The sequence below is a fragment of the Aulonocara sp. 'chitande type north' Nkhata Bay genome, linkage group LG2, assembly GCF_057382095.1.
Source record: "Aulonocara sp. 'chitande type north' Nkhata Bay isolate Kocher_YH1m ecotype deep benthic linkage group LG2, A_spYH_male_GT1.1, whole genome shotgun sequence".
Taxonomy (NCBI): Eukaryota; Metazoa; Chordata; class Actinopteri; order Cichliformes; family Cichlidae; genus Aulonocara; species Aulonocara sp. 'chitande type north' Nkhata Bay.
This window is the reverse complement of record NC_141345.1, coordinates 32,234,215-32,246,824: the sequence shown is the minus strand read 5'-3', so window position 1 is coordinate 32,246,824 and position 12,610 is coordinate 32,234,215. Positions and strand designations below refer to the sequence as shown.

The following is a 12,610-nucleotide window of genomic DNA, read 5'->3' as shown; positions in this document are numbered from 1 at the left end:
CCGGAGTCAGAATCTAAGATGGCGAAAACACAACAACCTTCAGATTTAAACCTCAGCCTGGGAACAGCCAGAATGGCCCCACATGAACATCTAAGGCTGTAATCAGCTTATTAACTTTGAGTCTAACTTAAATAAGAGTAATTATACTTCTGTAGTGGATATAATGATAATATTCCCCCACAACTGACAATTTAAAGCTGCAGTGAACAGAAAAAGTGAAAGAGAAAAAAAAAAGCCTTTTTCCTCTTTTTTCTTCAGTGCATGGATACTCAGGTGTTTGATACTTGGCAAATGTAATTCAGTGCTGCTTTTGGCTTCACACAGGACCCCAACCCCACTCTCCCAGATAAAAGCCTTCTGCCTGACCCACTGGAGCACCACATATTACATTCGACATGGACTTTATACTGCTTAATACCTGGTCTGAAAATGTACATGTAATCGGTCATTCTCATTTCCGGGGAATAAAATAATCTGCTTTTAACAAATCTACTGTCCTATAGGGAACAAGGTGTCCTAGTGCATAAACCATAAAGTTGGCATTAGACATCACTTTTCCTCCCAACTTGGCATGTTTCAACTTGAAGGGTTACCTCTGTGGAGCAGTGTATTTTAACCCACAGCCACAATAGTGTCCCCCTAAAAAAATTGTTTTTAGTTCTTAAAACTAACCAGTGGGTGAAAGCTAGCTGCAAATGTCATATAAGAAAATGAAAGTTGTAACTGTTTAAAGTATTTATTTGAAAATTAATCAGCTTTCTTAACACAGTAACACTGCATATTTATTACAGCTAAGATTTCATTATTATCACAACTAGAATTCCTGTTGTGGAAAAAAAACATTCATTGTCTCTTTTCAAGCTCACATCTCAGCATTTTTAAAAATAACGCTTAATGTGGGTTGTGTAGATGGATCTTATAAACAATCCAATGCTATCAAAAGGTGAGGAATTAATTGTAAACATGTTTAAGTGATACTAAAGTCAAATATTGCTGGATAAGCATGATTTTCTAATATAAAATCGAATGATTTCCAGCAGACCCGAGGGAACAGTGCCTCAAAACGGCATTTCAATATATGTAAACTGTCTAAAGGTGGTTTTAACGTGTTCTGCCCCAAACTAATCTCTCCAATCAAAACGTTAGTAGGTTAGATCTTTAAGATTCTACTTCCTCTCCCCGGCAGGAGGAGCACCTCCCTCTGGACCCGTCCTCCCTTTGCAAACGGCGGCGCGCACCATCGCCCGCTCCCGTGACGCAGCGCATCCCCGTGCTGCACAGATGCCGGAGTGGAAGCGACAGGCGCGCTCATCCAAACGCATCGAACACAGGGGACGTGGGAGAAGATCGTCCGATTTGCGTCCGTCTAAGAGCTCCAGACCGCGGGGAACGATGCTCGGAACAAGTCGCTCGGTGGGAAGCAGGACTTAAAAAGCTGCGGAACACTTTTATCTGTATTCTCTCTTTTCCCCCACTCCGATAATAATCAAGATTCCGGGCAGTCGCCGTCCAGTTTTCTCGATCACTGAGAATTTAGTTCCAGTTTCACGACAGGTCGGTGTTTCGTTTGGACACGATGTGGAAGCCGGGAACCCTCCTCCTGCTGTTGCTGTGGCTGGCATCCGGCGAACTCCAGCAAGAGACGGAGCCGCGGAGACTCCCACCCCCAGGAAAGTTGAATTTCGGCTATGTGCCAGCGGGAGTTTACGAGACGCTGGCCCATTACGAACCTGGACCGATAGGGATTCTGTTCCACATGGTCCATGCTTTCCTGTATGCGGTACAACCCAACGCTTTTCCACACGGTAAGCATCCCCAATCGAGCTCACGGTGGCTACAGCACAACAAATGCAGACCGAGCCCTGGGCAACGTGTCTGAAATGTATATGGAAGTCATGGGGGAATAAGTTATGAGAATCTATGAGTGTTGTTCCCGCTTGGTTGTCTTGTGGGACGCAAACAGGGACACGAACAAGAGAGAAACTGCAGGTTATTATACTGGATTACAAATTGACTTTTTTAAACGTTTTTATGAATTAGGCACATAAATATTTATTCTAGTTTTGTGGATATTGGGTTAGGAATCAAAACTTTGAATTTTATAGCGCTTCTTCGGTCTCACTGCGTGAAAAAGGTGTCCACTTGCGGATTGGTCCAGTTGTGCGTCATGCGCCCCGTTCAGCGCTCACAGCACGCACTTGAAGGTGGTGTTTCTGCCTGCGGCGCACTTTGTGTCAGGATAATTACAATTAATGAGCCTCCCGCTGACAGCAGCGGTGCACGTTGTTTTTGCCTCTGTGAATGAACGTCGTTGGGTAGTTTGTTGGTATGAGCACCCGAAGAGCTTGAACGCGCATGGCTTTACATTTAATACAATTATACCTGGCTGCTTAACCACACCCCCACACACGGAGGTGTCTCTGTGTGTGTTTAATTGGGTATTGGGTGCTCAAAAGACTCTACTCCACTGCATGCATTTCAGTCGAAGAAACATTTTGCAGATTAGTATCTCTCTGAGTCACCTTGTTAATTGAGTAATCCCATAAACCCCTGCGCCATATGCTGTTGGCGTTTTTAGTTTTCAGTTTGTCACCGGCAGTTGGGGGCTCATGGCCTAATCCTATGGAGCAGACAGACCACTGCGCAGTGAAGCTGTTAGTTCATTCATGGGTGCACACACTAAATAATCCAAGGAAGAGGGTGGAAGTCATGTGGAAACAGTGGGATAGGATAATAAACGACAGTTCAGAGACATGTATGTTTAATTTCTTTGACTAGAAATTTCACGCAGATGTTTTTCTTTTTTCTTTTTTTTTTTGGGGGGGGGGTCATGAAAGGAAATTTTGCAAGTAAAGGTCATTGGTTATTAATAGAACCTGTGCATGTTTGCATATCTAAATCCAATTCTGTCAGGGCTGCTTTGATTATAAGGCTACAAGCTGGTTTGCAGGAAACCATTGGCCTTTCACGGCTTGTCAACTACATCTCTTGCACTGCGCCATTACATAACTTGGAGTTATGTTAAAATCTATAAGATGAGCCAGAAGAAAGATCTGCACTCGGTTTCCACTCCAGTGGTTTGTGACTTGAAGTGGCGCAGATGTCAGAGTGGAGCACTGTTTAGGCTGGGTCGACCTGGGTGTCGTTTCTCTTCAGCCTGTGATAAGATACAGTGTTAACGTTGTTACAGCAGGCTTTTAAAGAATGAATCACTGAATCCTGTAGCAAAAAAGGCTCTTAAATTCTGTTCATCTGTTTCCTAATCACATCTGATTTAAAGGGACAGTTCACTCCCAAACAAAACAACATCTTGTCTTTTGGAGTGATCCCACTACTAACTACCATTCATTTGTTGGGCATTTGTTTGAGATGATGATGGCTACAACAAATGTTTTATTAATTTTCTATTTTCTGTTAGAAAATGAAGATATTAGAAAATGTGCAAATGAACATCTTGCTATATATACACACAAACACACACACTAGTTCTGTGGATGTGACTTTATTTATGTATTTATTTTTGTGGATACATTTGGACCATGACAAATCTTGTTATTCATATCCCAATACAGACGAGCAGCGTCAGCCACTCATTCCTTCCCCAACATCTGGACCAGGTGTTTGTTTCAAAGGTTTCTCAAACCCATAATTGAAAGCAAAACCATACTCAGAGCATTAGCAGAGAATGAGTCATTTTTAATATTTTTTTGTAATTTATTTACAGTTGATTGACAAGCACTATATGGGCGAAAGTATCGGGCCACACCTTTAACCTTTGAATTCAGGTCTATGAAATCAAGCACCTTTCCATGTAGTCTGCCTTTAAAGACAATTGTAAAAGAATGGCCTGACTGAATTTGAGTGAGGTACTGTAATAGAAAGCCACCAGTGCAGCAAGTCAGTTCATAATATTTCTTCCTATCTAGAAAAGAATAGAATAGCCCTTTATTCTAGACCATGACACACCATAAAAAGTTACAGAACAGGGTCACCGAGTGCTGAGGTGCACAGTGCAAATGGTAAAAGTCAACAACGTTCTGCTCACTGAATAAATGCAGAATTCCAAACCTCTTCTCGCTATAACATCAGCACCGAAACTATGTGTCATGAGCTTCATGGCATTGGTTTCCATGGATGAGCACTGCAGGAGTAATGTGTAGTTGGCGCAGTACCTTTGTTGATGGAAAAAGGAGAAGGTTGAGCTACAGAAAAGGATAGCATACCATCCTTTAAATCAGGGGTGGGGAACTCCAGACCTCAAGGGCTGGTGTCCTGCAGTTTTTAGATGTCCTTGATCCAACACAGCTGAGTTAACCGGCTAAATTACCTCCTCAACATGTCTTGAAGTTCTCCAGAGACCTGGTAATGAATTAATCATTGGATTAGTTGTGTTGACCCAGGCTGATATCTAAAACCTGCAGGATACTGGCCCTTGAGGCCTGGAGTTCCCCACCCCTGCTTTACATTAACATGCAGGCATTTGCGTATATAGGTCTTACTTTTCTCATTTATCCACTACATCTACCTGAACATTGCTTTTGGTAGCACAGAAAACACAATTATTGTCATATTTTCAGATTTTTGAATAGACAGCAGAGTACTTGTGTTTCATGTTAATGTCAGTTAATGAAACTGTTTTCCTTTTTTAAATTATAGCTCCAATATCAAAGGTTTCATACATGTGCTATATCCCCGAGGCTTGTTCGACCCTTGTGGATTTTTATCCAATACAGTCAACAGCCAGTTAGGCTAACCCTATAAACAAGTGTGAGATGAACATTATGTTGATGAGTAATTAGCGACGCTCCATCATCACATCTCTTACTATCAGTGCGCATAGCACATTACATTGAGCAATGTCTTTATAATCTCATGAATGCTCAATTTAGTCAGCTGATGTGTTCATCACGCTGTATGTGCGGCAAGCGGCTCCGAGCTCGTAGGAGGTTTGATTAGAAAAGAAGCAACAAATGTCTTTCATCAGCACCCACACAAATCGAACAAACAGCGACATATTCTCTAACTTTTTTGTCTCCAACAGCTGCAGTGTGGAAGCCTCCAGGAGCTGTTGACGCCTCCCTCACACTTACCTACACTCTCACCGACACACAGATGCTACAATCCAATACTCAAGCTGATGTATAGGATCACAAACCCTTTTTACACTGCAATTTCACAGCAGTTCTGGCTTTGTGATGAATTCTTCTCATTAGGATGTTGACTTTTTTTCATCAAAAGTGAATGGATACTTTCCAAAAAAGCCCAGGGTCCTGTGTAACCTCTGACACCAGAGGTTACAGATGCAGGGGAAGTAGTAGTATCGCTGTTGTGAATTGAAAAGTTTGCAGTGTTAGAGGTTTGAGCCCTACTCCCTCAAATGCACAAGGGTGCTTGAGCAGGACACTGAATCATCTGTGTTTGTTAAAGCAAAGGTGAATGATCTCAAGACCAATGCAGCAAACTGGTTTACGAGCCAGCTGGTAGGGAAATCGCAAGGAAAAGGAAAGGACTGTGCTTTCTTCTAGGCAGCGTCTGAACTTTCAAAATAAGAGCCAATACACTAGTAGATTTCAGATAGTGTCCTCATAGTGCCCGCACTCATCCTAATATTGCAAGCTCATTTAGAAACGTTTTCTTTTTTCTTTTACTCTCATCCAGTTTGCCTGTCAGGGGAATGATTAAGTAGCAATGACATGCTTTGCTCAAAAGCATTTCAGTAGAAAACATGAATGTAGGTTGACAATATTGATATCAACAGTATCAGAAAGCATTCAATCAATTCCCCTTCCCGAATTAGTAAGAATGTAAACATGACATAATAGTTGCATTTAGTTGCATCTATTTAGGTTTTCATGTCTGCTAATTAATCCTGGTGTAAGTCAGCCATCGCTTGAGAATAGCTGTGCATTAAGTTGCGTCTGCGGTTTTGAAATGTACCATTTCATGCCTGTGGGTGAGCGCAGCTGGGAAGCCAGTGCCAGCCATTATCGTGCAGCAGATCCCTGTTGGAAAGTGTTTCCTCATTAGTGTTTCCTTTTCTCAAGAAACCATGTTTAGGTGGAATTCAGACCACAGAGGACGTTTTTCAAAGAACCTAACAGTTGCCAGGGAAACCCATCACCAGTGATCATGACCTGTGTGATTTGCTTCACCTCGCTGGCTTGTGTATCTTACTGCATCATCATGATCATGAAAAGTACTGTGGAGTTATGTAGATTTATGCAGCTCAGGGTATATGGTCTTACCTAATGTTTGTTATTTAACACTCATTCGAAGGGAACCCAGGGTGGGTTTTTTTTTTTCTCCAGCAAAGAGGCATGAAGCGACTTTAGTGTTCAGTGAGGGACAGGTAGACATGAAAGAAACTGAAGAGGAAGACTTCAAAAGATTTCTAACCAAGGACAAAGACAAGGAAGCTCATCGTGAGCTGCATTTCTGAGGTTTTTTCTTTCTTTCATGTTCTTTGGAAGAAATCTTAATATAGCAGAGTTTGTTTAAAGTTAAATGATGAGAAATCTCAATTAAGTAGCTAAATGAAAGTAAAAGGTTGGAATAACTAGGATTTAATCAGAAGATGTTAGTGTTCTCTCTCATTCTTGAGCGCTACAAGATTTGCTGGGATTTACAGTAACACCAAGGTTTTTATAGTTAACGAAATCTAAACTAAAAACTAAAACTAGATATAAAAACACATTAGTTTACAGAAATAAAATGGACACACTAAAACTCTGAGGGAAAGGTGTATAAAAAAAAAAACAACTGAAAATTGTGCTCTCATACTGGTACAAATAATTAACTGAAAATTTGTTGACGTACACCCACCTTTATCTGATGCATTTTAGTATACCAACCAAAATCAGGCACAGAAGATTGGTATAACAAAACGCATGTGATTTACTTACATTTGTTTCAGCAGATAACAGGATAGCAACCTTCTTCTGTTTTTCACTTATCTCCTCATTTGTCTAACTGCTTTGATTCTTTGCTCATATTGTGGCTGCTGGCTAGTGGCTCACTCTGAACTCAGAATAGCTTCAACTTTAGCAACTTTGCTTTTTTTTTTAATCTTCTTTAAATTATATATTTACCTTGGTGAGGGTTATTTAAGTGTCCCATTATGTTTACTGTTACAAGCTTTCTTATGGTTGCCCCACCACGGATTACTTGAGTGGCTGATTTAGATCCCTCTCCATTTGATTTAATAATAATAATAATACATTTTATTTGAGGGCGCCTTTCAGAAACCCAAGGTCACCTTACAAAAAACACAATTAATAAAAGGAGCAATAGTCATAAAATACATAAAATAAGTTAAAATTACAAAACAGAGCGTGACAACAGATAAAATCAGCATTAAAGCGAATAAGCCAGTTTAAACAGATGTGTTTTGAGCTGTGTCTTAAATACGGAGAGGGAGTCAATATTTCTTAGTGCAGGAGGAAGAGAGTTCCAGAGCCGAGGAGCAGAGCGACTGAAAGCTCTGTTCCCCATAGTGATAAGGTGTGAGGACGGAACAGTAAGATGAATAGCAGATGATGATCTGAGAGTGCAGGAAACAGTGGTGATATGGAGCAGGTCACACAAATATGAAGGAGCAGATTTATGGATACACTTGTATGCAAGAAGTAAGATTTTAAAATTTATCCTGGCTTCTATGGGCAACCAGTGAAGCTGCTGAAGAACTGGGGTAATATGAGCACTTAACGGAGTGCAAGTTATGACCCGAGCTGCAGAATTTTGAAGAAGTTGGAGTTTATGAAGGGACCTTTTAGGGAGACCAAATAGGAGGGAATTACAGTAATCAATACGGGATGTAATAAGACTATGGACAAGGATGGCAGCAGCATGGGGAGTAAGGAAGGGACGGAGTCGGTGAATATTACGTAAATGGAAGTAAGCAGACCGTGTTCTGTAATTAATGTGAGACTGGAATGAAAGAGTATTATCAAGTATGACACCCAAGCTCTTAACCTGAGGGGAGGGAAGGGTGGGAGAATTTTCAACGTTAATGGAAAAGCTGTGGGATTTGGTTAAGATAGATGGTGTACCAACAAGTAAAACTTCAGTTTTATTACTGTTAAGTTTGAGGAAATTGGAGGAGAACCAGGATCTAATCTCAATAAGACAGTCTGAGAGGGAGGTAGGTGGGGGGGTTGAATTGGGTTTAGAAGAAAGGTAGAGCTGGGTGTCATCGGCATAACAGTGAAAATTTATATTATATTTTCGGAATATATAACCAAGAGGAAGCATATAAATAATGAATAAAAGAGGCCCCAATACTGAACCCTGGGGCACACCAGCAGAAACAGGATAGAGAGCTGAAGAATGGGATTTAAGTTGGATAAACTGAGTGCGGTCTGAGAGATAGGAGGTAAATCAGGTAAGTGGGGTATGACTAATACCAATGGAAGCTAACCGGTTCAGGAGAATATTGTGAGAAATGGTATCAAACGCCGCACTAAGATCAAGAAGGATGAGAATGGATAGGAGACCAGAATCAGCTGCCATCAGAAGGTCATTGGTAATCCTTAACAGAGCAGTTTCGATTTGTATATATCTAATGCTAATTTGTACACTCACTACTTTGTTGGGGCTCCTTTACAATGAATTTCTACATCAATGCATCATTGGCACTGCTGAGATTTTTGAGCTTTGATTACAGTCTTCAGGTTCTCTGTATTTTTGGCTCCAGTGTTTTTCATCTTCCTCTAGAGACAATACCCTGTAGAGAATGGGCTATTGTCTTTGGGGTTCAGGTCAGGCAAGTTGGCTGACCAGTCAAGTACAGTAGTAATATGGTGAGTAAACAATTTGGTAGTAGTTTGGCACTGTGGACAGATGCTGATGGAAAAGGAACACAGGATCTCCATATTGCTTGTCAACATAATATCTCCTGGTAAACTGCTGTATTGATTTTGGACTTGATAAAATACAGTGGACCACCACCTGCAACACCAGCAGATGAAATGACATTCTAAAGACTGCAGACATTTCATCTGCTGGGTTTCAAACACCTTGGATTATGTGCCTCTCCATTCGTCCTCCAGGCTCCGGGACTTTGATTTCCAAATGAAATGCAAAACATTTACTTTAATCTGAAAACAGGCCTCTGGACCACTGAGCAGTGGTCTTATTCTTTTTCTCCTTAGTCCAGGTAAGACACTCATGATGTCTCTTCTTCAGGAGTTTCTTGATATTAGGAGTCCGACGGTTGCCGCTCTTTTCCTGACATCCATGTGTAGTGTCTCTTGATACACTGACACCAGTATCATTCCACTCTTTGTGAAGCATTCTCAAAATCTTGAATCACCTTGACAATCATCTCATGTCCATCTCATCCGTATTGCTTGTTCGCCTTTTCCTATCACACTTCTCTCTTTCACTCAGCTCTCCAGTTATATGCTTGCATACAGCACTCTGTGGCCACCTAGCCTTTTCAGCAATGACCTACTGTATCTTATCCTTATTGCAGAGGGTGTTGATTACAGTCAACTGGACATCAGCAGTCTCCCCATGATTGTTGCTGCGTATAATGAACTAGACTGATAGAAGATGGGTATTTATACTTTTTGAATAATTGTTTATTCAGACATGGTTTCTGATGACAGAAGAATTGATCCTGCTGGTAAACGCATATAGTTTTTTCTAACTTTCTCTTACCATAGCAGCAAACACTCAGTTTTAAAAAACCAAGGCAGCTAGTTATTTTTAGTCACATTAAGAGAGTTCTACTAATGTGAACATTATTTCTTGCCTTGAATTTTTTGCAGAAGCTGATTAACATTATTATAGCTTATGAAAAAAAGTAAAATGATAGGAATAACAGATTATTGCGGTGGGATTAGACTGCAGACACTGACCCTTTGGCATTCTGTGTTTTTAGCTGAATGTTTTACTAGGTTTACAAATCTGAGAATTTGCTGACGAAATACTGATTTGCTTGTAAAATTGATTATGGCACTACATCCTCATTACTCTCCAATATATGTGGCTTTACAAAAGTAATATTTGGAATCTGTCTGCCTTTTGGAGGTTGTTTGATACATTAAAAAATGAAGGGAAAAAGATGACATATGCAGATGAGAGAGAGGTTGGCAGGGTTTAGGTTATTTCTGATGTTTGACCTTGAATACAGCTGAGGCTGTCCACTCTTCAGGGTTTAATTTGACTCAACCAAAAAGCTAGTGTTGGATATTGAATTGCACATGCCCAAAGGTCATTCATAGCACATGAGAATGACTGGGTGATGCCAAAGGCCTTGTCAGATAACAGTCTAGCGCTAAAGTGATTAAAGAGAGCGTCCTTCATTTGGAAGGTCGTGGCTTGAGCCCCTTGACAGCCAGCATCTGTTTTGCTGAAGTGTCCTTGAGCAAGATACTGAGTGTATCTGCTACTGACCCCATCGTTTCTGTTGAGGAGGGTGACTGGGGGGGATCACAGTAAAGAAGGAAATATGGGAAACTAAGTCATGAGTGGTTATTTTTTTTCAGCATTTTTCCAGCCAGTTAAACATTTTCCTAATTAGAGATTTTCTCAGCAGAAGGCACATCTGTGGAGATTACTATTAGATGCTGTGGTGATTCGCTCAAAGGGGCTTAAATTTACAATCACGATGTTTGGCAGATCTGAATCAGTTCTCTATTCATAATACAAGTCAGTGGATAAACAGATGACTTCCAGAACAATATGTGCCCACATGATGGGCTGGTGTCCTATTTTGCACGTTTTGTTATGAGACACAAAGATCCAGTGAAAAAAATTAGGCTTACTTGCCAGACCAATTTCAACAAGTATTTCAAGTCTTTACTGTGTACATGTCTTGCTGAGTAGGTGACACAGTGGAAGCACTGTGCATAAAGGTAAAAAAGTGAATGGATGGATTCTTATATAGAACCTATATACTATACTTAATTCTACTCTCTCGGAGTACTCAAAGCGCTCTATACAACATGCCACATTCACCCAATCACACCCATTCTCACAAGCACTGTCTCTATACATAGTGCTTTCTAAGTACATTCACACTCCGATCGGAGAGCAACTTGGGGTTAATATCTTGCCCAAGGATACTTGACATGCAGACTGGAGCAGCCAGGGATCGAACCACCAACCTTCCAATCAGTAGTCAAAGGAGCTTGCAAAGAAAAGCGTCTGGACTTCTTTAAGTTGCTTGAAGATGTTTCACCTCTCATCCGAGAAGCTTCTTCAGTTCTAAGGTCAAATGGTGGAGAGTCCCAGATATAAACCTAGTGGGAGTAACCCCCCACATCAGGGGGTCCTTTTGTCCCTCTGTGGGGGGTTACTCCCACTAGGTTTATATCTGGGACTCTCCACCATTTGACCTTAGAACTGAAGAAGCTTCTCGGATGAGAGGTGAAACATCTTCAAGCAACTTAAAGAAGTCCAGACGCTTTTCTTTGCAAGCTCCTTTGACTACGATGACCTGGATGACTGAGAACCTTCACAGACACTTCCAATCAGTAGATGACCTGCTCTACCTCATGAGCTACAGCCATCCCGAAAAAGTTTAGACTGAAACCAGTATAAACTATGTATGCAACCCGTACTTAAATTTTGCTGTACAGATCTCAGTTTCAGGATAGCTTGTTGATGGTACTGGCAGGTCCAGTAGATACGACACATTTTCACAAACAGCTGCTTTTTATATTCAAAGTTTTTCACATGTTTGATTTAGTAGTCTCTGTTTTATTGTCTAAGTTCAGTTGCTGGTAACCAGCTATATCTGGTCTTAACTATCTAGTGTTTCCCTGGGGACAGGTTGGTCAAGTTGTTCAATGTACTCAGTATCATTCATTTACATCAAGTCTCTCTCCCTACTGTTGGACAGGCTCTAATTGCTCTGTTTGAACTACAGCTGGTAACAGAAGTTCTTGTTCTGCCTTTGAGATCTGCTTCAAGCTCCAAGTAGAACATACGTGGAGAGCTGGTGCTAGAGTAGAACAAGGACTGCCATCTGCAGCTGTAGTCCAAAACAGGGAAACGCAAGTCCATCCACAGAATAAAGAACTTACTGGACAGGCAGTGATTGTTGCTCTGTTAAATTGTCACAAAGTTAAGTGGTAATGTTCATTAGTCAGCTTTCTTTAAAAATCTGCCAACCTCCTGTTCACAAATACAATGTTAAACTTGGGGAAACTGAACTGTTTTCTGGGGAAAAATACAAAATTACAAAAAAAACAAACCCAAGCAGACACAAGGAGACAGTGCAAATTCCACACAGAAAGACCCCATCTGGCTGCTGGATTGGAACCCAGGCCCCTCTTGCTGTGAGATGAAGATGGTAATACACCAACAAATGGTAGTCCATGTTCTGCTCTGTGTAGCAGAACCAGCTCTCCACCTCCTGTATGTTCTACTTAGAGCTTGTAGCAGATCTCAAGCGCAAGAACATGAACTTCTGTTACCAGCTGTAGTTCAGAGTCTATCCAACAGTAGGGAGAGAGACTTGGTGTGAGGTAAGAGGGCCCTTAATCACAGGGGGTGGTGTGGGTGAATGGTTGGATGGTATGCTAACATTGCCGGGGCTTTTAAGAAAGTTTACTTTTGTGGTCACAAAGACAAATGAAATTCTTCAGACATATTTGAGTTA

The 12,610-nt window shown here is 41.0% G+C and overlaps 1 protein-coding gene across 17 annotated transcripts in view; it reads left to right on the top strand.

Moving 5' to 3' along the window:
- The first annotated feature begins 1,230 nt into the window (after positions 1–1,230).
- Positions 1,231–12,610, top strand: part of prom1a (prominin 1a) — an 84,565-nt gene continuing 73,185 nt past the window's right edge. For 11 of the 17 annotated variants that reach the window (XM_086259460.1, XM_086259490.1, XM_086259498.1 and 8 more), the window contains exon 1: positions 1,232–1,805. In XM_086259460.1, coding sequence (XP_086115586.1) covers positions 1,577–1,805 — 229 coding nt within the window. In that variant the 5' untranslated portion in view covers positions 1,232–1,576. Of the gene's footprint in view, positions 1,806–12,610 lie in introns of all 17 variants that reach the window. The other 6 variants (XM_086259392.1, XM_086259422.1, XM_086259413.1 and 3 more) reach the window with 2 other exon arrangements.